We start from the raw sequence: 27528 nt of genomic DNA, 5'->3' as shown, positions 1-27528 counted from the left end.
TAGACTTCTTGCTTACAGGGTAAGGAAACCAATGTCATTTTGTAATTTGTGTGAACTATCCCTTTAAGAATAAAATAATCAGCTCATTTATATTTCATTTCAGAAAAAGTAAAAAATCTCCTTTTTTATATAAAATATACAGTAATTATTTAAAATACATGTATTTACACTACTATTAAACAAGTAATTACAATGACACCATACTCCAATGATTAGTCTTACATACATAACATTAAAAAAATAGACAACTGTGCAAAAAGGTCAATTGATGATTGATGATGCGTTACAAACATACTAGCTGGCGATCAGAACTCTTTAAGACCCTTGTTTTTTTCAATAGTATTATGACAGTGGCTTTTATAGATGTGGCCTCTCGGTCATTCAGTCAGTCAGTCAGTCTCTTTCTCTCTCTGTCTGTATGTCTGTCTTTTTGTCCTCTACATACTTTTTATGGGTGAATATATGATAACTGGTCCCCGTCACCTCATGATTTATTGTAAACCAGCCAATATCTTACAGCGGTGACTCTGTTCCATCACCTTAAAGTTACGTGTGATAAATTCATTTGAAACAAGCGAAGGGCTCAGAGTTTAACTTTCATTTTAGCATAGACCTCCTAGCATGGTAATAGTCAACCACACTGGATATTGCACCTCTTGTTAGTATAGCATACAGAACAAAGTCATAAGCAGAAAGCCACCAGATAGTTAACCCCCCCCCCCCCCCCCAGTCGGTTTCCTGTCATGCAACATGTTCTTTAGGGATCTTAAAATAGGTGCCTGTTCTTTTGTGTCATGTTTTTACTGAATGCTTGTGCACAGTGCATTCAAACCTTTATTGCTAACTCACAATAACTTAGATGAGCTCAGAAAGCTATATGCAACTTTAAATGGAACCTGTTTTTTATTTAAAGAACTGGTTAATCCAACAAGTGACTGCTTCAAGAGCTTCTGTTGTTAGCTCACCAAGACATCAAACTATCTTTAAGTTGTTCTTCTGCCAAGCTTAGTAATGAAAATGACCCTACCAGGGTTATTCAGTGTCGGAATTCAAAGAGCAGCAGGTAGTGTGTTTACATGGCGTGCAGGGTTGGGGTCAATTCCATTTAAATTTAGTCAATTCCTATGGGAATTTCAGGATACTCCATAACTTTACTGAATTGAAATGGAATTTGCCCCAACCCTGACGGCAAGGGATGGATAAGTCTTCCCTTAGGTTAGATGATTGGGAGGGTGGGCTACTCTTCTGACGGACCAGATTTTGAACCCAGGTTGTCAAGTTTATGTTAGTCCTCTGAGCTAAAGCCTATCTAGGAGCTAATACCACCTCAGCTTCACTCTCATAAAATTGTCAATTTTAGAGGCAATATTGTTATTTGACTATACTGTCAGTCAGAGACATGCCCATGGGCACAGTATATGATAACTGTCACAAGCAGAAACTGGAACGAGATCCAATAACCATGGCAAATGAATTTGTTTGTTAACAAATCTAACATTTGTCAAACTCAACTAGTTTTCTTGTCAAGGCTACACCAGGTAAATAACCGTGGGTTACACTTAGCTGCCACCCAGGTTCTCTTCCCACATCCCCTCAAGGCACACTGAGGCCCTGTTGTGAGTACTGAGTGCATCCCTGATCTTCATACAATGTGGATGGTCTCAACGTTTCACTCTCTGTACAGTAGAGTCCATCCAGATGGTTGTGGGATCAGTCAGTTGATGATACCAGCAAAGGTATTGATTGGTAGAGGAAGTCCTTTGTTCATGTACTTGCTGAGGCCAGCGTCCCTCTCCTCTTCCCCCAAACTGAACTTGGACCGCATGGTCTTCTGGACACAGTATCCAGGATCAAGACAGGGGGCGATCTCTATGCTGGAAATGAATGAATTGATAGAGGACATGTCAAATTATGAGAGTTAGATAAGTATGTTTGCCAGTTTTTTTGTTGGCTTTATGACATTGAACATTGAATGAGGATTATAATATTACACTTTTTAAAAGCATATATGTGCATTTAGTTATTTACATACAGTCGGAAGTTTACATACACCTTAGCCAGTTTTCACAATTCCTAACATTTAATCCTAGTAAAAATTCCCTGTCTTAGGTCAGTCAGGATCACCACTTTATTTTAAGAATGTGAAATGAGTGTAACTGAGTCAGGTTTGTAGGCCTCCTTGCTCACACGCTTTTTCAGTTCTGCCCACAAATGTTCTATGGGATTAAGGTCAGGGCTTTGTGATGGCCACTCCCAATACCTTGACTTTGTTGTCCTTAAGCCATTTTGCCACAACTTTGGAAGTATGCTTGGTGTCATTGTCCATTTGGAAGACCCACTTGCGACCAAGCTTCAACTTCCTGACTGATGTCTTGAGATGTTGCTTCAATATATCCACATAATATTCCTCCCTCATGATGCCATCTATTTTGTGAAGTGTACCAGTACCTCCTGCAGCAAAGCACCCCCACAACATGATGCTGCCACCTCCATCCTTCACGGTTGGGATGGTGTTCTTCAGCTTGCAAGCCTCCCCCTTTTTCCTCCAAACATAACGATGGTCGTTATGGCCATACAGTTCTATTTTTGCTTCATCAGACCAGAAGACATTTCTCCAAAAAGTACGATCTTTGTCCCCATGTGCAGTTGCAAACTGTAGTCTGCCGTTTGTATGGCGGTTTTGGAGCAGTGGCTTCTTCCTTGCTGAGCGGCCTTTCAGGTTATGTTGATATAGGACTCGTTTTACTGTGGATATTGATACTTTTGTACCTGTTTCCTCCAGCATCTTCACAAGGTCCTTTGCTGTTGTTCTGGGATTGATTTGCACTTTTCGCACCAAAGTACGTTCATCTCTAGGAGACAGAACGCGTCTCCTTCCTGAGCGGTATGACGGCTGTGTGGTCCCATGGTGTTTATACTTGCGTACTATTGTTTGTACAGATTAACATGGTACCTTCAGGTGTTTGGAAATTGCTCCGAAGGATGAGCCAGACTTGTGGAGGTCTACATTTTTTTTTCTGAGGTCTTGGCTGATTTCTTTTGATTTTCCCATGATGTCAAGCAAAGAGGCACTGAGTTTGAAGGTAGGCCTTGAAATACATCCACAGGTTCACCTCCAGTTGACTCAAATTATGTCAATTAGCCTATCAGAAGCTTCTAAAGCCATGACATTTTCTGGAATTTTCCAAGCTGTTTAAAGGCACAGTGAACTTAGTGTATGTAAACTTCTGACCCACTGGAATTGTGATACAGTGAATTATAAGTGAAATAATCTGTCTGTAAACAACTGTTGGAAAAATTACTTGATCTGAAGCCATTCCTGTGATTGTGATTTTGCCATTGTAATTGTTTGTTAGATACATTTTAGACTACAAATGCTATGATCGTATGCTATCCATTTGTTTGTCTTTTTGTATGCCATTTTAAAAAAATATTTGAGTTAACCAATGATATTAGGCCACACTTGGCCATGATTACAAACACCTGTGTGTCTCTTGACACTATATAAATGACTTATCTTGCAGTGTTTGTGATGATACCCTGATGAAGACAGCTTCGCTGTCGAAACGTTGGTTATTACATTTTTGCATCTGAGCTCAGAGTGTGCGGCTTTCCTTTATTTTCTGGAAAAATTACTTGTGTCATGCACAAAGTAGATGTCCTAACCGACTTGCCAAAACTAGTTTGTTAACAAGAAATTTGTGGAGTGTTTGAAAAACGAGTTTTAATGACTCCAACCTAAGTGTATGTACATTTCTGACTTCAGCTGTATATAGTGTAACATGACACAATATATATAATAAATACTGTAACATGACACAATATATACAATATATACTGTAACATGACACAATATATACAATATATACTGTAACATGACACTATATATAATTTATACTGTAACATGACACAATATATATAATATATACTGTAACATGGCACAATATATATAACATGTGCATATGTAACTAAAACATATACAGTATGACAAGGGCTAACCAAATGAGGTTAGACCAGTCCTTCTCAAATAGTGGGGCGCGCCCCCCTGGGGGGGCTCGGACTCCAACATGCTTCAGAATACATTTCAACCAGCAACCTTCTGGTAACAAGATCATGTGTCTATCCACCAAACCACTGTCTGACCTGTTTTCATCTATTTCAAGTTTTTATGTTAGGCCAACCGTAGGCAACAGCTATACCGATCAGCTCTCACCTCTGTACGTCTTTGAAGGTCCTCCTAGAGTCTTTGTCCAGGGTCACAATGAAGGTTTTCATCTCCAGGGTTCTGATCTTAATGTTACAGGTTCGGATCTTGGCCTCCTGTGGAATTAAGTCTGTGTGTTAGGCTTGGTTTTAGGTTTATGAGATCATAAAGCGATGTGGCCACCAGGCTTAGTCAAGCGAACCAGGCCTTTGTGACGTTAAGAACAAGATGGAGACCCAAGAATACCAAGAGGATTAAGTAAATATGTTCTGTTTCTGAATTTTAGAACAACCTTCACTAATAGACATCTGTGTGTCAAAATGGTGTAAACTCACCATGGAGTTCTTGGCTTTAGTTTCGTTGAAAGCTACTGTAAGACAGTTCAGATCTGAGGACAACAACAAAAACAAGAACATAGGCCAGGCTTCAACAGATATACAGAATAATATGGGAAAAGTAGTAGACATTTCAGAACTCATTTGTACGTTTACACAATTGTATCAATATGCAACGGCATGAACATTCACTACTATTTTACATTGTGACTTTGCCCACTGAATTGACATATGTGCCCAACTCAGCTGCTACTGATCACAATACAGATGAATCTATCAATTAATTACATGAATGTAGTAAATATCATTGTGTGTGATATTTAGTGTTGTATACCTTCAGTTTCATTGGAGGGAATGGCACTAATCTGAACACCTGAAGTCCTCACTGACATACCCTTATCTACGTCTCTACCACTCAACGACACCTGGAGAGGAGGACAGAGACACAGGTCGGAGGTCACAGAGAGAAACTAACAGCTACACGTCAAATACAGGTTATAGGATCTCTCTTCAGGTCAGGGCCACTCTCATGATGCAGTTCAAAACGCTAAACAGAGAGAGACGTTGCATCAACACGATGAAAATAGAGCAGAACAATAACTTTATAGCCAGATGCAGCCCATTTACATTGATGTATATTGATGAGGTAATGTTATAAACACGGTTGATCTTTCGCTGACCTTTTTGTAGTTGACAGAGACGACAGCACCACATACGTCTCCTGTGTTCTTCTTCTGCTTGATGGTCGTGGCTGAGAGAGGGAGGACAGACGTGATCAGACCGGACGAGTGACATATACACGTGCACACACCAATGCATGCACGCACGTCAAATCAGTAAAAAAAAAAAAACATCAGATGCAGAGAGCGTTGATCAGCGTACACAGGCTAAATGTTACCTTTCAAAGTAGTTGGGGACTGTTTGAACTCGGGGAAGTCCAGCTCTAAGTGGGAGAGAAACACGTCCTCTACTAGGTCCTTGGTCAGGTTGGAGAAGCAGATCTAGAACATAGGCAAGAGAATGACAATCGGGGGTCAGTTGGTAGAGCAAGGCGCTTGCAACGCCAAGGCAGTTCGTTTCCCGCTGGGGCCAACCGTACGTAAAAAATGTATGCATTCACGACTGTAAGTCGCATCGGATAAAAGCGTCTGCTAAATGGCATTTGGTGTTTTTGGTCTATGAGTGAGGACTGATAATCATGAACATGCTAGAGTGCTAAAGATAAACTATGCCCAGTCCATCGCCGCAGACTTACTGTCATTATGTCACACAATCAACAACAGACAGTGGTAGAGAGATTAGATAGTGCAAAGGCGATAACTAGACCTGCTTGTGAAGCATATGGCCACGCCTGTGTCCCAAATGGCCCCCTATTCCCTATATTGTGCACTGCTTTTGACCAGGGCCCACAGGGCTCTGACTAGGGTACCATTTCAGATGCATCCTATGTCTCCTCACCTTGACAGAATAGATGGTGAAGTAAACAGGCTGCAGTCCGGTCCGCACGTAGTAGGAAATGACATCAGACAGGAAGGGGTTAGGCTCTGCCTGCTTGCTGCTGTTGGACTGCTGGAGAGAGATGGGATCATGTTAGTATGGAGCCTGGGGTTGACCAAGACAGATAGGGGTACACATAATATTAGCTTTTTAATACACTGAATGTTCATGTTTTGGAAGGAACTCTATTTCATTCATGTAGAGACACAGGAGAGGAGCGCTTCTTTGGTTTATAGTTAATCCACAAGATGCTCTTTGATCATGGGATGAAATACTATAGAAAAGCCTTTGTGCAAACAAACTTGCAGAAGTAATCAAGGCACTCTCATGTAGTGGAACATAGTAAAAGCCTTGATTGTTTTATGGCTTATGCATGGCAAGAATAAAAAACCCACCTAAGCATTGCAAAAAAAGGCTTTTTCATTCTTCCACTACATACATGAGTGCCTTGATTACTTCGGGAAGTTTGTGTGCACAAAGGCTTTTTTACTATGCAGCATCAACTTATTTTTGTTCTATTTCCCTCACATTGTAATTCATTAACATTCATTATTTATTGGAAACTACAGCATTAAACAATGAAAACCTGACCCTGTGTCCCAGCTATGTTTCACAATCTTTTACCCCCAATACTTCCCTGTCTTTCCCTATACTGTGTCAAACAGTTTCTCTTCCCTCTATCCAGCTAAATGCTAAGATGACTCATAACAGCAAAACTATTTGCATACAGTACTCATAGGTTGCTAGTTTCGATTAGAGCCACAGATGTTTTTTTCACTTCCTGTACAGTACTGTGCAATTTCCTTTTGTTTTGCTAATCATTCAAAACACCTAGAAACATGCAGACTCCCGGTTGCAGAACATAAACCACATTCAACATAACCACACATAACTAACCACGTAACTCGATCTACTGTAGGTCAGACCTACTGTAGATTAGACTAGTATTTTGTTTCCTCTTAAAATCCTGAAAGCTACACTTGCCAGGCTAATGAAACCAATGCATTCCAGGCAGGCTCGATCAAAAGTATCAAAAGAGAACAGAAATACTATTTGATGCTGTCATTTCAACATAACGTAGAAACAGTGGGTTACTGTACCATTTTGGCCAGCTTGGGGATCATGGAACCCAGACTGTTGATGTTGCAGTCGTACCATGGATCCACCATTCCCAAGTAGGAACCCAGGGCACAGGAGTTTTCCCGGGTTGGGGAGAGGTTTTCCTGATAGAGAAGTACAACATGGTTTATTAAAGATACATTACTGTACTAAACTGTTAGGGTTACTCAACCACAGCTAAGTTTTCAAATTTCAACTTGATTTATAAAGCCCTTCTTACATCAGCTGATGTCACAAAGTGCTGTACAGAAACCCAGTCTAAAACCCCAAACAGCAAGCAATGCAGGTGTAGAAGCACGGTTCAAGTTCAGTGTAAAACCAGAGAACGACATTAAGCCTTTACACTAGTGGGAATTGGCCTGTATGGATAGGGCTAAATTTAAATGTTTCTTACAGGACAAATATGAAACACATTTGCATAACCACGGTAGCAATTGAAAGGGAACAGTTTGGAGATTTGGGGAAAATTATAATACCAAAGTTGAGGACACAGTTCACCTGACACAAGACTGAATCCAAAAATTACACTGTTGATTTTATGTGCATTTTATATTTACTGTGCTTTTTGGCACATTTGTTGATAACAAAATCTGAAAATACTCTGGATACATTCAGTAACACGATAAGAATATTCCTGGAAAATGTGGGGTAGGTGCAACATAAGATAAAAACAATAGTTTCCAAGTGGCCACACCCCTCTCCAAAGTGTGCCCAGTTCCTAAGTCATTTCAATGCACTTTTATGACTCAAAGAAGTCTTCAGCTATAAGGTGCTTTTTTGAGCTCTCCTAGCTGTGCCGTTGAGGAACTAGAACAAGCACACTTGTAGTTGTTTTGTTTGCCATCACACAATTACTGTTGTTGTTTACGCAATCCAAAAACTGACCATTATAAATCACAATCTGGGTCAGATGGGCATCATTTCAAAGCTTGTTCTATTGCCAACATGACTAACTAAGTTATAAAATACGATCTTACAGTGTTGCGCTTTCACAGGGCAATTCAGAGAACATATCGTAACTTTGGTGCCCATAGAAAGGAGTATTCAGGTGCATTCAGGTACGTGTTCCGCTGTGGATTTTCTTCATAATACACAAACATCCCACTGGGCACAGACGTCATTTCAACGTCTAGTTTTAATTTACATTTGGTTGAGTTGTCAACGTGAAATCAATCAAAAATATCACTTTCATTGGATTTAGGTTAAAAGTTGGGTGAAAAAAAACATTTCCTTACGATGACTTTTTACAAATCCAATCAGTTTCCACGTTGATTCAACATCATCATATATATTTTTTGTTGTTGAAATTACATGGAAACAACATTGATTCAACCAGTTCTTGCCAAGTGAAATTCTGTTCAGAACAACCCAGGATATGACGCCTTGCTTCTACACCTGCATTGCTTGCTGTTTGGGGTTTTAGGATTCTGTATAGCATTTCGTGACATCTGCTGATGTAAAAAGGGCTTTATAAATAAATGTGAAAGATTGATTAATGTCATCAAACATAGTGATCATAAACGTTGACTGTAGATTACAGGAGTGTTATGATATGGAAATGTAAAGTGCACATTTTGACATCTCATCTTTCAAAATACATAGTCCTCTTAATTTACAGCATTTCCCTCACTCAGACAGCAACAAATAACAAAAGTTGTCCAATTAGTGGGAGGCATGTGGGCAACTTCTTGTCGCGTGCGTTGCTCAAGTTCAGAACGGCTGTCAATCAAAAGTCATACAGCACTGTTAAGTGTAGAGCTTGAGCTCTGACGTCATTTACAGCATATTCCTGTACAGACACTGCGTTCCAATCTAGGCACTTCAACCTGCATATCATTCTTCTGATGTGATCATTTCACATACTGTCTGTGGATGTGTGTGTGTGTGTGTGTGTGTGTGTGTGTGTGTGTGTGTGTGTGTGTGTGTGTGTGTGTGTGGGTGTGTGTGTGTATGTGGGTGTGTGTTCACATACTGAAACACTGAAATGAGTCATATCTTTGTCTCTTGACAGGTTGTAAACTGATAGGAGTGAGGTGTTAGTTTGTGATCTTACTTTGACAGGACAGGTGGGACTGGGATCCTCACAGACAGGGATGTAGTAAAACTGGAAGTTGACTTTCATGGTCAAAAAGAGACGACGTGCTTCCCTTTTCCTGCAGAGTGAAACCAATGATTAACAACAGTGAGGTAAAAAACTATTTGATCCTCTGCTGATTTTGTACGTTTGCCCACTGACAAAGAAACACTGACAAAGAAACCTACCATTAAAATTCTAGACTGATCATTTCTTTGTCAGTGGGCAAACGTACAAAATCAGCAGGGGATCAAATAGTTTTTTTCCTCACTGTAACCCTCAAACCATGCTACACAGGAAACCAAAATGGGTGTAATAACTTGAGTTAGCCAGGAATAATCGCATTGTATATTTCTGATGCATTAACTATTAATGTGTCATGGTTTCAATTCAACTTCCTTCTTCCTGACTAGACCACGGAAATGGACAGTTAGTTTCCGATGAAATTATTTGGACATTATGAAACAAAACATTTTCAACAGCATAGTATAGGGCTAACCAAATTGAGATGTTGTAGGTGGAACTGTCTCCAAAAACTATACTATGATCATATCTAACAGAAATCTATTATATCCAGTATCCATTCTAATATATCCAATATCCACTACAAACTACATGCAGTCTCTCAGACTACATTACCCATGATCCTGGTCCCTCACCGGAGAAAGTAGAAGGCCTTAGCCAGCTTCCCCAGCACCCTGTCGTCCCCCATCACCACGATCCGTGCCGTGAAGTGCCTCTGCTGCTTGGAGAATGAGGGGGTCCCGCTGCACCCCGCCTTCCTATGAAGTGTCCCCCCTCTCCCGCCTCCCCCGGCCACACTCCCGCTCTCCTCCAGAGCGTCCTGCATCAGGGCCATATTATCTGTGACTGACGGCCTCATCTTGATGCCTCCTCGTCGGGTTAACCTGGCCTCCCCCTCCTCCGAACCGCCAGAGGATTCCACCACTGATGGCTCAACCCCAGGGGGAAGGTCCCTCTCGATGCCGCTGTCGGTGGACATCACGGAGTGGCGGGGCATGGCGGAGGAGGAAGTGAGGTCGGCGGGGAGGTCGGCGAGGTCAAAGTCGGTCTCCTGGTCCTGGCTGAGGCAGAAGTGTTCCGACGACATGGAGCTGGAGCGCAGGCACTTGGCCAGCTCGCGCCCTGGTGGAAGAAGTGACATCAGAGAAATAGGAATTAGATGACATATATACTGTATCTCTATAACATTAATGTCAATACAGGTCAATGAGAACATGAAGCAGCGAGACAAGAAAGCGCTATAGTATTGGACATTTGCATTGGGTGAGAACACAGTGTGCTAGAATAACTCTCATCATTATTCACGATTCATTTAGGATTATCCATAATCATGGAAGCATCCACATTAATGTAGAAGTGTTCAGAAAGGAATTATATTCTTATTTACAATAATAGTGACTCCAAAATGACACAATACATTATTTACCATTCATTTCTATTGGGCCCATAAAAAAAATCGGAAACACAAGCAAAAGCAAACTGCAAATGCAATCAATAAGTTTGTAGAGTCACAAGCTTGATGTAGTCAATGTGTACTAAGAATATGGGATCAAATTCTAAACTTTTGACTACTTTATTTATAAGAATCTTTAGGGGTGTAAATCATTTTGACCCCTACCTTTATGAGAGAAAAAAAGTATTACTGTTATTAAACAGAGTAACAGAGTTCATGTAACAGAGTTCTCTCATTGGTGTATAAACAACAGATCACTCACAGATCTCCTCATCCTCCCTCCACAAGTGGAAGCTCATCTCCGGATTGGGAAGCGGCATGTCACACAGGCATCCCCCTCCATCGGAGGACAATGTGTCTAAACCAGGAAGAGCCCAAACTGTCACAATGACACCAAAAACAACACAACACCCGCTTACTTCCTGGTCCCCATCCCCTACACTAAGTATATGGTCTCACAGCTGGCCTGAGAGACAGTGTAGTGTCCATTTGAAGGATAGTTGTTATGATGAGAAGAAAAAATATAGATTGAAAGGAAAATACAGTGTACATCTGTCCTAAAGGGGGGGGGGGGGGGCTCTGACTCGACAGATTTAGACATGGAGGAATACAGTGTGAAAGATCAGCTCCTATACAGCGATCTATTAATAAAGGTCCCAAAGTCAGAGTGACTGCTATACAGCGATCTATTAATAAAGGTCCCAAAGTCAGAGTGACTGCTATACAGCGATCTATTAATAACGGTCCCAAAGTCAGAGTGACTGCTATACAGCAATCTATTAATAACGGTCCCAAAGTCAGAGTGACTGCTATACAGCGATCTATTAATAACGGTCCCTGAGTCAGTGTGACTGCTATACAGCGATCTATTAATAACGGTCCCAAAGTCAGAGTGACTGCTATACAGCGATCTATTAATAACGGTCCCTGAGTCAGAGTGACTGCTATACAGCGATCTATTAATAACAGTCCCTGAGTCAGTGTGACTGCTATACAGCGATCTATTAATAACGGTCCCAAAGTCAGAGTGACTGCTATACAGCGATCTATTAATAACGGTCCCAAAGTCAGAGTGACTGCTATACAGCAATCTATTAATAACGGTCCCAAAGTCAGAGTGACTGCTATACAGCGATCTATTAATAACGGTCCCTGAGTCAGTGTGACTGCTATACAGCGATCTATTAATAACGGTCCCAAAGTCAGAGTGACTGCTATACAACGATCTATTAATAACGGTCCCAAAGTCAGAGTGACTGCTATACAGCGATCTATTAATAACGGTCCCAAAGTCAGAGTGACTGCTATACAGAGATCTATTAATAACGGTCCCTGAGTCAGTGTGACTGCTATACAGCGATCTATTAATAACGGTCCCAAAGTCAGAGTGACTGCTATACAGCGATCTATTAATAACGGTCCCTGAGTCAGAGTGACTGCTATACAGCGATCTATTAATAACGGTCCCTGAGTCAGAGTGACTGCTATACAGCGATCTATTAATAACGGTCCCTGAGTCAGAGTGACTGCTATACAGCGATCTATTAATAACGGTCCCTGAGTCAGAGTGACTGCTATACAGCGATCTATTAATAACGGTCCCTGAGTCAGAGTGACTGCTATACAGCGATCTATTAATAACGGTCCCAAAGTCAGAGTGACTGCTATACAGCGATCTATTAATAACGGTCCCTGAGTCAGTGTGACTGCTATACAGCGATCTATTAATAACGGTCCCAAAGTCAGAGTGACTGCTATACAGCGATCTATTAATAACGGTCCCTGAGTCAGAGTGACTGCTATACAGCGATCTATTAATAACGGTCCCTGAGTCAGAGTGACTGCTATACAGCGATCTATTAATAACGGTCCCTGAGTCAGAGTGACTGCTATACAGCGATCTATTAATAACGGTCCCTGAGTCAGAGTGACTGCTATACAGCGATCTATTAATAACGGTCCCTGAGTCAGAGTGACTGCTATACAGCGATCTATTAATAACAGTCCCAAAGTCAGAGTGACTGCTATACAGCGATCTATTAATAACATTCCCTGAGTCAGTGTGACTGCTATACAACAATCTATTAATAACGGTCCCTGAGTCAGATTGACTGCTATACAGCGATCTATTAATAACGGTCCCAAAGTCAGAGTGACTGCTATACAACGATCTATTAATAACGGTCCCTGAGTCAGTGTGACTGCTATACAGCGATCTATTAATAACGGTCCCAAAGTCAGAGTGACTGCTATACAGCGATCTATTAATAACGGTCCCTGAGTCAGTGTGACTGCTATACAGCGATCTATTAATAACGGTCCCAAAGTCAGAGTGACTGCTATACAGCGATCTATTAATAACGGTCCCTGAGTCAGTGTGACTGCTATACAGCGATCTATTAATAACGGTCCCTGAGTCAGTGTGACTGCTATACAACGATCTATTAATAACGGTCCCTGAGTCAGTGTGACTGCTATACAGCGATCTATTAATAACGGTCCCTGAGTCAGAGTGACTGCTATACAGCGATCTATTAATAACGGTCCCTGAGTCAGTCTGACTGCTATACAACGATCTATTAATAATGGTCCCTGAGTCAGAGTGACTGCTATACAGCGATCTATTAATAACGGTCCCTGAGTCAGTGACTGCTGCACTGTACGGTATGTGTCAGCTTGAAGACACACTAACAACAAATGGACAGCATTGGCAGTATTATCTGAATACACCCTATGTGAAAAATGTATAACTACTTATATACATGTACCAGCTGTAATACCTTGAAGTGTTGTCTACAGTAACGTTACCCCTCCAGTTTCACTTGTAAACAGAAACCAAATGCTAGTCTAAAAGAAATGGGAGATAATGTCTGGATGCTGTTTAGATCATTTGGTTTTGGTTTCAAACAGTCAAAAGATGACCCCTCTATGATAAGGATACTGTACCTGATGTGTCAGTATGGGTGAGGATCTCTCTGTAGAGTTGTCCCAGTCTCCCCCTCAGCAGCACCCCTTCCCCCTTACTGCCCTCCTCCACACTCTGCTCCAGACTGGCCACCACTTCCTGGAAGTACGGCTCCACGTCCTGGCCAATTTCCTGCCACACACACACGCGCACAAACAGACACACACACACACACACCGTCTATGAATAGAATACAGGTGAAAGACCACCAGCGTCCAGACAAACACATCTGGAAGTCTGACTTTGGACACATCCTGTTGAGATGAGTGTTATATTAGGACCAGTGTGTGGAAGTGTGTGTTTTAATGGGAATGGTGCCAACCTCTGTTAGATCATGGAACAGCACAACTAAACAACACACTATTGAGCCATTATAGATCATTTCTGGTGTGCTGCTGAATATGACTGAGATGGCATGTATGAGGCACCAGTAGACACCTTTAGCTTACCGAGCTTAGCTTTGGTGCAAATTGAAACGGCATAAACCACAAAGGGGGTTGCGCAATATACTACATGTAACAAAAACAATGCGGTAAAAACGAAGTTACTTCTGTTCTCCGAAGAGGGATGGACGGACAAATAAATAAAGACAAAAAGAAAGAAACTAAGTAAATGAAGGGTTTCACCAAGAACTTTTAACCTGAAACCCATCATCACATACGCATAGCGAAAGCCCAGACTTTAATAGAAGAAGAAACGTCATAGCGAAACTCAATGTTAACACAACCACAGCGCAAACCACACTAACCTTCAGTGCCTGTGCCAGTTTAGGACAGTGGCACAGCTCCCCTCCTAGAGCAGCCTGGATGGAGTGTTGGACCACGCTCCGCATGTGGTCAAGGGGATTCAGATACCTCCCTGACCCCGAGGCCTCGATGTCCCCCCTCAGCGCCTCACCGTGGGGGCCGGAGAAGACCGCCGGATCGGCGAACACAAACACCCTAGGAGACCGTAGGAGAGATTGAGTTATTGCCTTTGGTTATCCTTGATTAACCAGTTCCCTAATTCTTTGGTCGGCAGATCACATGCAAGCTGCCGTTATTACAAGCGACTTTATCTACAAACAGCACGTCATTCTATACCATAAGGAAAAATGGCTTCTACACGGTACTGTGCTTCTCTCTGTGTCACCGTGTGTGTATGCAACATCAAGTTAGGTTGTTCTCTCACCTCTCCTGAAAGGGATGGTAGTCATTCTTCAGGCTCTGCTCCGCCACCACCATCCTCTGATACAGCACTCCTGTGGGTCAAAAATATTTACCCATTTAAAACACATGACGCTCTCGTACTACAGCCAGTGAATACGTTGGAACAAACATCCCTCTTCATTATAAAGTGTATTACAGTAAAACGATCACCTTTGAAGACAGTAAAGTCTACCAATAAAGTCTTATCTAATACATAATAATAATAAAAAATGATAATAAAAAATACATCGTTCGACAGGTTAGACTAAGGATGGTAGTTGGTTTCAGTACCTGGTGTGTAGCGTTCTGTCTTCATGCGTCTGGTGTAGCTGAGGCCTACAGTACAGTAGGGCTGAGGGAGGGTAAGCAGCCTCTTACAGAAGTCATACACCCGCTTGTACAGGTCGTCAGGAAGATATGCAGACTGGAACATCCACAGATATACGCACAGTTAGCACTGTCAGTCAGTCACAGCTGTCCTCGGACTGAACCGAACCACCAAACACAATTGGTATGGTACAAACAACCCTTAAATACAGTATAGTACCCATTTCCCTCCATAAATACCTGCACAAACGTCCCAAAACTTCAATATACAACATATACTGTTTTAAATTGCTAGCAATCATTAATGGTTTGTAATATTCTATTATTTTCCATCCCATTCTATTCTATTCTACTATAAAGAGCCTATGGCTCTGGTAACAACAAGAACTGTCTCTTTAAGAAGACGCCAACAGATAAAGAAGAGATAAAGGTCTACGACAGTACAGAGTCCTGACCTAGCCTGACCAGGAAGTGTAGGAGACGATTAACAGGAAATAAGACTTCGTCAAATCAGAGGAGCTCATCAAAACAGTGGTGGGAAATGATTGAATCTCCCAAGTGAAAGCCTCTCCCCAGCCAACCCTGAGACAGGTCTGTAAAGATGCTGTTATCATGTCTGACAGGTGTTTCCTTGTGTAATGTAAGCCCCGGGAACCGACCTGGATGACAGCATAGATGAGTGTGTGGAGCAGGGGGATGATGTGTGTCCGACAGTCTACCCTCTCAGCCTGCAGACAACAAGAGACAAACACACCAACTATTGTGTTAGTCCGTTACTCACTAATACAAAGTTGGTCTGTAAAAGATAGCTTGTCTGTTACCACCGGGGGTGGACTGGGACCAGAAATCGGTCCTGGCATTTCTAACACATTGGACAATCATTTTCCTTGAGGCCTCCACACCGGCCAATTATTAGCAAGTTAATTATAATTTTGTGTAGAAAAAATACAAGTTTGACAGACCCACTGGGCTAAAAATAAACCATTCCAATCCACCCCTGGTTCCCACTAGACATAACATTCATGTATCACATCATTGCACAATGTCCTTGACAATCTCAGTGTTCTTTTCAAGTTTATTTGGGTAGCAATCGTTGATTGTCTTATTATGTCTCTTGACACTACAGTGAAGACTAATAATGAATGGCCCAGAGACTTATATTTCTCCATATAAGGCCCGGGAATGGCCTAATGGCGCACACTGATGACATACCCTTTCCAGCTCCTTGACGATGACTCTCACCAGAATGAGACTGTTGGCAGGATTGTTCCGAACCTTCTTGTGCAGCGTCCATCTTAGCATCCCTTCGAATAGAAACACACACTCAGCACTTGCAAACAATTCCACAGACATGGCACTAAACTGCACTCACACTCTCTGTTGTTTCCATAGACATAGCTCTACACAAATAGCTGGTGTGACTCAGTGCCAATGCTTTGTTCCATTGCACAATGATCCCAAACTGTGGATAAAACTAATAGCTGACTGAGTGCAATTTTCCGATTATTAGCAGGCAGTGGTTATGTGTCATCCTCATGTGGTTTGGGCAGATTAATACGGCCTGGTCGGAACATTAAAGAGGATCAACTCCTTCTGGACGGTGGAGCAGAGAGGCAAGTCAGGGGCCTTTAGCCCATTTTAAACCTAGATGCTTTGTATGCAAGGCATAGGTGGCTGGTGGCACTTTAATTGGGGAGGACAGGCACAAAGTAATGGAATAAATGGAATGGTATCAAACACACCGTTTCCATGTGCTTAATACCATTCCATTCACTTCCTTCCAGCCATTATTTTGAGCCGTCCTCCCCTCACCAGCCTCCTGTGATATAAGGGTACCCATATGTATCGTTATTGAGCTTAGGGTCAGTAATGTGGGGGTTACTTAATGAAGCTTGCTATGCATCTAGCTAGCACTACCAGTTGAAGCTAGCCAGTTAGCGACACCTCTGACCAAACCAGACTGGAAATGTGCAACAAAAGCAGTCTGACCTGAAACGGAGCCATCCTCACTTCTCAGCTCTGCTCAACTCAACAGTGTGTAAACCCCATAAAGAGTCTAGTGGAAACTACTGATGGGCTTACCTTTATTGAGCATAGAGGAGGGGTGTTGGCTCTCCAGTTCCCTGAGCACGGCCTGGACACTGCGGTAGATGTCCGACTCTGAGGCCAATTGGGCGCAGTTGCCTGGAGAGTCAGGGGTCAGAGGTTAAGAGTTAATGTTAATACAAGTCGTACAGCAAACGTTCCATTTTGGATCAAATGTACATGCATGCCGCTGTTCAAATGACACCCTATTCCCCATATAGTACCCATAGGCTCCATGCTGCTCGGGGGGCTGCTCGAGCTATCCCAGGCTGCCTTGTTGGTCATGTCTCACATGCATGGTGGGGCCACGGCCTGGTGTCTATAGGGACGGGACAGGAAGAAAGTCAAAGCTGTTAGCGGTACCCACCGGAGGCATGACATAGGCTTTTGAGGGCTGTTATCCTTTATTTAACCTAGGAAAAAGGCTACAGGCTTAAATGAAGTACTGGACATTATTGTGGCACAGAGGTGTTAGGACTTGTGAGTCCCCAAGAGTAGAGCCAGTGAATTGACCACGAAAAACACACACACACACACACACACACACACACACACACAACCTGAGCTATAACACTGGACATAAATGAGTTTCAGCAGCAGGTGCCGCGGTCACAGTCTGATCGTTCTCATGGCCTCATAAACAACCACTTTCTCTGCTTCTCTTTCTCACAGTCTAGTTCATCGCCGCACAAATACAATTATACCCCGCCCCAAATGTTTCGTTTTTTTGGCTTTAGTTAGAGATAAGTCATCTATCCACCTGTTTCACACCATCCCCCATAACAAAGACTAAAATGACTGGGGATGTACGGAGGTCTATGGGACAGCTTCACACGTCAAGTATAAAACGACCAATCATGTCAAAATGAAAGTTCCCCAACAGTGAGAGACGATGACTTCTTGATATTCAGATCTGTAATGAGTTCACTTACAGTATACATGCAGGACGCAGCATCACAAGACAAGATAGAATCAAATCAAATGTTATTTGTCACATGCGCCGAATACAACAGGTGTAGACCTTGCCGTGAAATGCTTACTTACAAGCCCTTAACCAACAATGCAGTTCAAGAAATAGAGTTAAGAAAATATTTACAAAATAAATACAGTAAAAAATCGAATAAAAAGTAAAAAATAGAATAACAATAACGAGGCTATATACAGGGGGTACTGGTACCGAGACAATGTGGGGGGGTACGGGTTAATCGAGGTAGACTAACAGTGAACTAGTGAAACAGCTGTGGAGGTATAAACATTATTGAGCATAAAAAGGTGTATTACTGTAACTTGTCTTAGAGATAGATGATATGGGAGTGAAAGACATCACAAGTAATTTGCCATTTGAATTAAATGGACAAATAGAACATACTGCATTGTTTCTGCAACAACTATACCAACGTCTTGACTTTCAGGACATGCCTCAGCTAACAGCATACCAAGATGTTTAAAAAAAGTGAAAAATACTCAGCGTAAATAACTGTATTACTTCCTCAGTTTTGAATAATCTGACCCAAAATAACACAGCTGAATTGAATTGTCACCATACTAGTCTATAAAGTGGCACCAAATGTTCTGTTGAGACATTTCCGATCCAGCTAAAACTTGGAAAGAAAAGACAATCTGACAAACCATGGCGCGGTTCCGTAAGCCGGAAGGCAGAGAGCATGCCAAAATGTCTCTCTCTTGCTCTCGCTCTCTCCCTCTGTCTCTCTCGCCCTCAAAACTCTCTCTCTCAATGTTAGTTCTCATTCCGAAAGTTCACAATTAGTTTGCAACTTCCAGTTCTATCCCAGACACATCCACCATCCAGTACCTACCAACCAAAGCACACAACACAGGTGAACCGCCAAAAACAAATCCCCCTACCTTTTCCCTGCCAGAAAGGTTCCTCTTTCCAGCGATACACAAAAGGTTCCCTGAGGCGTTTAATTTCCGACACACTGGCTCAGTGTTCAACGTGCTGCTGCAGGATCTGACAGAGAGAATAGTGAAGTGGAGTGAACTTCCTCTAACTGGGAGGTAGTGACGAGGTGGTGGGGGTGGTGACAGTGTTCTGAGAGGGGGAGAGAGTGAGGTAGAGGGGGAGGAGGAAAGTGAGGAGGACGTTTGGGGGCAAGGTAACAGCAGCAACCTGTTTGAACTGCGTTTAATGTTGCATTTTTCCCCTCTCTCTCAGGCTGCCTTGAGGTTGTTCCTGAGGCTACAGTAGAAAATGGAGGTTTAGTTGGAGGGGATTTAAACTTGATCCCCGCAATAAAGCACGACACAGGGAATGACAGCAACAGGGACAACAGCGCTGCCTCAGCAACTCAGTAACTGCCTGAGTGACCACACGTTTCCTGTTCCTGATATCTCTCTCTCTCTCGCTCTCTCTCTCTCTCTCTCTCTCTCTCTCACACTCTCTCACTCTCTCACTCTCTCTCTCACAGACACACTAACATATTGTTTTTTTTAACACCTTACGCGCGGAGTGAGGACAGGACCTGAGACATTTCCTCTCTGTGTGAATGCGTAGGGTTGCACCACGCTCAACAGGCTATATTTAGGTTGGAGTGTGTGTGTGTGTGTGTGTGTGCCCCAGAGGTTTCATTCATGCGTTGCCAAATGAAGAGCCTAAAAATAGTAGGCAAATTCAAAAATGTCAGTTTCTGCACTAATTATTCATGTCCTTGCAAACTGAGGGAGGAAGTGGACGTGTCGCAACAATGAGTGATCTGCAGACAATTCTAGGTCTGTATATCGTCTAGATTTGATGTTTGATGTTGTGTTGCAAGTGGCACACAACTAGAGCTCTGCCTGTGGATGAGATTTGGAGCTTTTGATAAGAGTAGCCAAAACCAATGGTAAAAGCTTGTACTTCAAGAAAGAAGTACAAGACTGAAGTCCAAGTTTGCAGAGGGGAGTGCTCTACTACCACAAAACCCCAGGCCTCAAGTGGTCATGAACACTCACAAACAATGTGCTACAATACAATCAAACATACCCTGATCAGACTGTATAATTGTACATGGTACATGGCTAAAAACAGATGTGATCCTCAAGGAGGAAAAGAGTTTGAAGACCAGAAATATTTGTATGCAGTAATTCACTCTTTAAGGGCACTGCACTCACAATGACTTCCCATAACAAAGACAAAAGCAAAGCAAGTTGTATAAATCTGATCGATACTGCAGGAGTGGAGTCACTCAGGGCTCAGTAATCCGACCTATCCGGTTTGATAATCTCTCTGCCCGGTTACAACCCTTTCCCGTTACTTCAGTCACACCTGTGTTTTTCCCAGCTAGCCACGCCCCTTTCACATGATCACATACCTATAAACGCCCTACAGTACGTGCAGGGTTACTCAGGTGTATGATTAAGGTTTTCATAAACACACACACACACACTCATGAACGCACGAGCACACACGCACTCTATAAAAACTACTGTGCAGAACTATACAGGTGTAGAGTCCATGGCTGAGATTTAATTTATGATCTGGGCAACTTTAGTCTAATAGGCCTAGTCATTGTAATCCGTTTACGGGCAAAACGTTATGCAAACACGCAGATTGTAGAAGGGTCTTTTCCTGCTCCTTTATTCAAATCAAATCAATCAAATCAAAGTTTAGCAAAAGTCTAGAAAAAAAATTTGAATTAAAAAAAGATTCTAAAACAATAAATCAATTAACAATCCAAGTAGATATATTAGAGTGAGCAGTTTCAAAACCCAGAATATACATATAATTACGCGGTGTGTATAGACAGTGTAACATTTGGAAAAGCAAATGGTATGTACAGTACAGTTGTCACACCAGGATCTGTTTCACCTGTTCCTGTGATTGTCTCCACCCCCTCCAGGTGTCACTTATTTTCCCCAGTGTATTTATCCCTGTGTTTCCTGTCTCTCTGTGCCAGTTCGTCTTGTATGTTTCCAAGTCAACCAGTGTTTTTCTCTTTTCTCCTGCTTTTTGCATTCTCCTTTTTCTAGTCCTCACGGTTTTGACCCTTGCCTGTTTCTGGACTTTGTTCCCACCTGCCTGACCATTCTGCCTGCCTTGACCACGAGTCATTCTGCCACTCTGTACCTCCTGGACTCTGATCTGGTTTTGGCCTTTTTGCCTGTCCACGACCTTTCTCTTGCCTACCCCTTTGGATTAATAAACATTGTAAGACTCCAACCATCTGCCTCCAGTGTCTGCATTTGGGTCTCGCCTTGTGCCTTGATAAGTGTTAATTCCGTCAACAAAAATAGTGACAAAAATATTCTTCAAACACCTATTTTTCAGTGGCAATTGACGAGACAATCTCAGTTGACTAAAACGAGATGAGACGAATCTCTGTGACTAAAATCTGACTAATAAGTGGGCTGGACAAGAGTTTTTGAAGAGATTGAGAGTTTTTCATTGATAAGCACAATTCATCTTAGCAGCACAGGTGCTCGGCGCAGTTCTGTTCAGCAGTAGCACACCCAGCGCACACACAGCCTACATCAGCTGGTGAGCTGTGGGGGAGCAAGCGATGAGTGTTGGCAGACAGGCTCTGCTCCGGCTCCGATTATACACATCGCGCAGGCGACTCTGTTGCTTCCTCGTAGCTAACCACCGGCCTTCTAGTTAGCTACCCTTTACCTAGTTAAGAAACACAAGCTGCTTTACGAAATTAGCGATGTCTAGCGATTACTTTCTCTCCTTTGAGTATAGAAAAGTAGGCTGTCTTTGAATTTTTAGTCTCGCTCAACCCTCCCACTGCGTTTCATAGCCAGGTTCTGTAACCAGTGTAGCCAAGTCTCCCTCTTTTCCTCAGAGAAAACGACTTGAGAGATTACCGTTCAAAAGATACTGTATGACCCATAATACCGGTGCTACATTTTTTTTCTTTCTATTGTGCAATGGCGGGCTGCATTTTACATTCATAAAGCATATCGCTGGCCGTTCTAAAACTAGGCTACTTGCGGACCAGACCGTTAACATGACAAGGTGTAGCCTAAACAAACGGTCTCATTAGCTAGCTATAGCTAACAACCTGGATGCAACGTTTTGGAACATTCCGATAGAAATATGTAGAGTGGCAGTACCCAGTAAAGGAATGAACAGGGTTGGCTGGTATGCTCCTGCGGATGACAACAAGGACACAGACATACCACAGCCTGGCAGTGTAAAGTAAACGACCTTCTTCCAGCCCTGCCTATGATTTACAGGACAGAGCTGGCTCAGTTCCTGCTCTCTGTTTCAACTGCAGGTTGGAGGAATCCTGTTAACATCTGCCTGTAGAGCCTCAGTGTCACGTCCTGACCAGTATAAGGGTTATTTGTTATTGTAGTTTGGTCAGGACGTGGCAGAGGGTATTTGTTTTATGTGGTTCGGGGTGGTGGTTTATTTAGTAGGGCGTTTGATTTATTATTTCCGGGTTTTTGGGTAATGTTCTATGTTTGTATTTCTATGTGGTCTCTGGTCTTTTGTATTTCTATGTCTGGTTTATTGGGGTTGGACTCTCAATTGGAGGCAGGTGTTTTCTCGTTGCCTCTGATTGGGAGTCCTATATATGGGTATGTGTTTGGTTTAGTGTTTGTGGGAGATTGTTTCTTGTTTTGCATGTGTGAGCATGACAAGACTGTTTTGTTGTTCGTGAGTTCTTTGTTTGTTATTTTGGTGTTCTCTTAGTTAAAATAAATTCAGGATGAGCATCCACATTCCTGCTGCGTTTTGGTCCTCCATTCCCGACGACAACCGTTACACTCAGTCTGTAGAACTGGGTCATATGAATTAGTTTGCAATGGTAATTCCTCTGAAAGCGAGAGAGAGAGAGAGAGAGAGAGAGAGATGTGCATGTGGCTTGAAATCCCCATGTAAGGACATTGAGCAGCAAAACAATATAAATACTGTAGGCTCACATGTGCCTGTATACAAAACCCAGGGAAGTACCTCGAGAACTAGTCTCGTGTAGAGTCGTTATTATGTCACAGTTGAAAAACCAGGCAAGCACTGTGTCAAAATAGTCCGGTAAAATATTCCTTTCATGACATAAGCCAAGAAATTTCCCAGTTGAAGTAACTCTTAAATTGTGTTGCTACAATATGTTGTTGAGCAATGCCACAAGCAAGTTGATGTTTATTGTCAAGAGTCTTGTCCTGGAGGCAGAACTGAGTGATTTCCCCTTAGACAGGCCAGCTGCAAAGTCAAACTTTGCTATATGGTAAAAATGAATGAAAACAAAACTGTTCTTTAAGGTTAGGTTTAGCAGTGTGGTTAAGGTTAGGGTTAAGTTTAAGTTTAAAAACAGATTTTATGACTTTGTGGCTGTGCCAGCTTGTGACCACGCTGCAGAGCTGCCTCCACAACAAGATTCCTGATGAAAAACGCTAAAACCGCACATCACAAACTAACACTACAAAGGTTTTTTTGTTGGAAACCAGTCCAGCAGCAAATAGCGCAAATGTTGTTCTTCGATCATTTCCATAAAAAACAAGGCACCATGTGCAGAAAAAAATCTAAAAGTGACACCATTGAAAACCAACAGTATTTTCCTCCATTAAACTAAGCAATAATCTAAATACAACCCCTCTGACCCATAACACCTTCCGTAACCATAACCCATACAAGATAAACCATAACCATAACCCATACAAGAGAAACTGGTCAATGATTCTCCTCCACCAGCGGTAGAAGTACCTGTAAGAAAATAAACATAGGCTATGTCCTAAAAGTAGTGCATTCTACATATAGGGAGTAGGGTGGCATGAGGGGGGATATCAATCAAGGATATTTCCTGCATTCACAGCAGGAACAATGTGAGGAAGTGTTTCAAGACCACTGGACTCTTGCAACCCTCTGGCCCTCTACCCGGGCTAAGCTTCCATAAGTCCCCCTATCACATTGCGTCAGACCCACGCATGGGCACGCGCGCACACACGCACACGCACACGCACACGCACACACACACACACACACGAGGCAGGCATTTATGCCCCATGTGCTAAAACCATCAGGCTGGATGGAGGAAGACCGGAGGAAGAGGGTGGGTAAAGGGGGGATCCCCAGGTGTGAATTGGGTCAGTCCCTGTACAGAGGGTCACCTGAGGATGTCGCTCCTGAGGTGGTTGTTGTTTGGGCACCAGCACTCAGGGGCCAACTGTACTGTACAGTACTGTACACACACATGCACGCACAAATATGCACGTGCACGCATGGATGCACGCATGTTCACACAAGCACGCACAAAAACTACTGTAAACCTAACCAAAAATAAATATGGCACTTTATAGCCATGGCAACTATTCAACTTCCACAAGCATAGTCATGATGAACCAGGATCAAAAGTAAGTTCTGTACTGTAGGTCTTCTACAGACTGTAAGTCTTCTACAGACTGTAGGTCTTCTACAGTACAGAACTTACTTTTCATCCTGGTTCATCATGACTATGTTTTTTACAACCATTTACAACAAGGTTTTGAAATGATACCATTTGCACGATATCAAAAGTGTATGGCCTCCCTCTTATCAAAGTGATAAGAGCGTTGCACTTAACGGTTTCCCATTCATTCCTTAACGGGAAATATAACGCTTAACCTGTTCTTATCAAGCTAAAATGCAGGCTTGAAATCAAGGTTGTTACCATAGCTACAACTAGAGCCTTGTGACAACTTAGTAACAAGTGTGCTTGTGGATTCCAGGCTAGTGGTGTTGTACATTGCCTAAGCATAAATTGCATTTTTTCCATCGAATGTCTAAGGAATGATTTTGTAGATTCTAGTAGGGCTGGTTTTGACATACACTGCTGCTGTATGTGGTCATTATAAGCTATGTTTTAATGACCACATACACATTTATCGAGGGAGGTTGTTTGGCGTAATGCAATCTATCCGCCACTGGGACAGGATGTACGCAGGGCATCAGACTAGACGTGGTCGCAACACACACACACACACTTGGCAGGGAGCATGTCGAGCCATTGTGGACACAACCTCCCAGGAGGCTTTGCACACGGCGGTGCCAAAAGTGTGGCCCTTTGTTATATTTTCTTCTTTAGGAAAACAAACGGGTGGTGTGTTGCTGAAATAAATCTGAAGTGCGTTTGAGCTGAAGTGTGTCTACGGTTTGCCCGCCACCAATGTGCTCATAGCGTCAGGCTTAGACTGTGAGTAAGGTAGCGTTTCAATTTACATTTCTTCAGTTAAACAACGAGGCAAAATCTTCATTTCTAATGCCAGACTCTTTGCCTTGGTGCCAGTCTGTTACTGCTCTCCATAAGGAAACCAGGCACAGTGGAACAGACTGGCACCAAGGCTACCATATTCCCACTGGGGCCACTCTTGATTTATATCAACATAGGCATGCCATAAACTTAGAGTGTTTCGACCCAGTGACTCCTGGGTTGCTACTTTGTAAACCCATTGAGACAGAGGGCTTTACCTATAATGACACTGCCTAAGCTCTCTTCAGCTATGTACACTACCAGCATCCCATACAGAAGACCCAAGCCAATGGGCCATACCATTGAGATTCCAGATTCAGGGGTGGCCAGGGTTTATGGGCACTCCCATGACAAATCAGAGCACCGCTATAAATCATTTAAAATATAAACTTGGGAACCCACATAAGTTCACGGAATATGAACATTGATCCAGCAATTAACACTTTAACCATACATTAAAGCTGCAATATGTAACTTTTTGGGCGACCTGACAAAATGAACATAGCAATGTGAGTTATAGATCTGTCATTCACATTGAAACAAGTCTAAGAAGGGGTAGATCTGTTCTACGTGCGCTATTTCTATGCTTCCTGTTCTTAAATTTAATTTTTGTATCTCTTACTTTAGGTTCTGTACACCAGCTTCAAACAGCTGAAAATACATTATTTTTGGATATGGAAAATATATTTCACAGTGGTTTAGATGGTACAATGATGCTCTACAATATACTTGCTTGTTTTGTCACATAAATTGAAATTAGGCGAACTATTACAATAAATCCATGTTGGTGCGTCCCACCCTTAGAATTTTAGCAACCAGGAAATGGAGCGATTTCTGCATAGTGCATCTTTAAGTTGCTCTTATACCGGTTTAGTAACACTGTAATTACATTTGTTGGAAATGGCCACCAACAATCTATGAGTAATTCGAACCCTGCCCAAACAACATCACCAACAACCAATCACACATCTAGCCTGGTTCCAGATCTGTTTGTGCTGTCTTGTTGACTGTTGATCATATGAGTTGGCAAGACAGCATAAACCGATCTGGGACCAGGCCACCATTCATCCCAGAACTACCCAGAACGACCAGGAAACCTGAATCTAAAACAAGGAAACTTGAGGAAATGCACCCTGGACATCTGTGCTTTAGACTCACCAATACAAAACCCACATCGCCCACAGAGCCAGAGCTTCAATCAGGCATTGTTATCATACTGTTGTTATCTCAGGAGAGAGAAAAAAAACTGTTGTCCTTTGTGTATTCCAGTTAGGGCGTAGTGTGTTTGAACAGGCATGTTGGCAAGGAACTTTTTAATAAAGAGTAAAAATAGAACAAAAAAATTAAAATAGAACAACTTCTTTCCATGTCTACTCTGTATGCATCCATATTCCTTTCATTTACGACTGTCTATGAATAAACAATGAAATACTGAATGCATAGTTTGTGAGTGGGATATCTGTATGAGTCGCTATCAAACTGGTTAGGTTACAGTGTGGTAGATTCTGAACTCTCCGTTACCTTATCTAAGTGTAGTACCACACTGCCACACTGATAAAGAATTAACCTGATTCTCATTCACTGGAAAACTTAAACAGCTACAGTAAAAGACTGGAACCAAACAAAATATGCAGTAATCTTGTAAGGCGTTTTTGTAACTCTCAACCCCAAAATACAAAGGCACACTCTGAGAACAATCGATTGTGCCTGGATGACTACAGCTTTGAAATATGCATCAAAGCTTGGCTCTGCTGGCACCATATCAGAATAAGAGCTAAACATTATCTCAGTAGTGAATTCAACAGTGCAACATCATCGCAGTATTTAGGTTACAATACCGTGCAACTTGAACATAAAACATGAATCACGCAATGGTCCAAGAGCAATGATCTTACTATAAAACCATTCAACATTAACAAAACAAAAACGCCATCCATTTAAGAGAGCTTATTTCTGTTGACAAGATCACTATTTACCTGCCGTTAGGTTCAGCAAAGAAATCCATAAGCTTTCTATGAAGGTGATTGCTCGGGTAAATACAACTTCCCACGTTGCGACAGTTGCAGCTGTGACAGCAGCACGCCGGG

The 27528-nt window shown here is 42.3% G+C and overlaps 1 protein-coding gene across 4 annotated transcripts; it reads right to left on the bottom strand.

Annotated features, from left to right (window-relative positions):
* Window positions 1–97: 97 nt before the first annotated feature.
* LOC115147203 (phosphoinositide 3-kinase regulatory subunit 6) lies at window positions 98–27509 on the bottom strand. 4 transcript variants are annotated; one of them, XM_029689288.1, is made up of 20 exons: window positions 27418–27509; window positions 17495–17589; window positions 17268–17369; window positions 16398–16489; window positions 15845–15913; window positions 15150–15282; window positions 14842–14911; window positions 14420–14612; window positions 13653–13803; window positions 10969–11064; window positions 9889–10375; window positions 9209–9308; window positions 7137–7259; window positions 5998–6108; window positions 5438–5540; window positions 5220–5290; window positions 4874–4964; window positions 4540–4592; window positions 4214–4320; window positions 98–1874 (listed from the first exon to the last, which is right to left on the bottom strand). In XM_029689288.1, the coding sequence occupies exons 2-20, from the start codon at window positions 17553–17555 to the stop codon at window positions 1715–1717; spliced, it is 2373 nt and encodes a 790-aa protein (XP_029545148.1). In that variant the 5' UTR covers window positions 17556–17589; window positions 27418–27509; the 3' UTR covers window positions 98–1714. The 4 variants fall into 4 exon arrangements, with proteins under 4 accessions (XP_029545148.1, XP_029545146.1, XP_029545150.1 ...); XM_029689286.1 differs by lacking the exon at window positions 27418–27509 and adding an exon at window positions 19137–19289; XM_029689290.1 differs by lacking the exon at window positions 27418–27509 and adding an exon at window positions 19137–19289 and having other exon boundaries at window positions 5998–6105.
* Between the last annotated feature and the right edge of the window lie 19 nt (window positions 27510–27528).

This window comes from Salmo trutta, chromosome 14, assembly GCF_901001165.1.
Source record: "Salmo trutta chromosome 14, fSalTru1.1, whole genome shotgun sequence".
NCBI classification, from domain to species: domain Eukaryota; kingdom Metazoa; phylum Chordata; class Actinopteri; order Salmoniformes; family Salmonidae; genus Salmo; species Salmo trutta.
This window is presented reverse-complemented; position numbering and strand designations above follow the sequence as displayed.

Excerpts from the sequence above, each read along its gene's own strand:
- LOC115147203 (XM_029689288.1), bottom strand. The coding sequence starts at position 17,555 with ATGACCAACAAGGCAGCCTGGGATAGCTCGAGCAGCCCCCCGAGCAGC. Across the intron at positions 14,912-15,149 it reads GACAGAACGCTACACACCAG|GAGTGCTGTATCAGAGGATG; the intron begins GTACTGAAACCA and ends TTTGACCCACAG. Across the intron at positions 11,065-13,652 it reads CACCCATACTGACACATCAG|ACACATTGTCCTCCGATGGA; the intron begins GTACAGTATCCT and ends TTCCTGGTTTAG.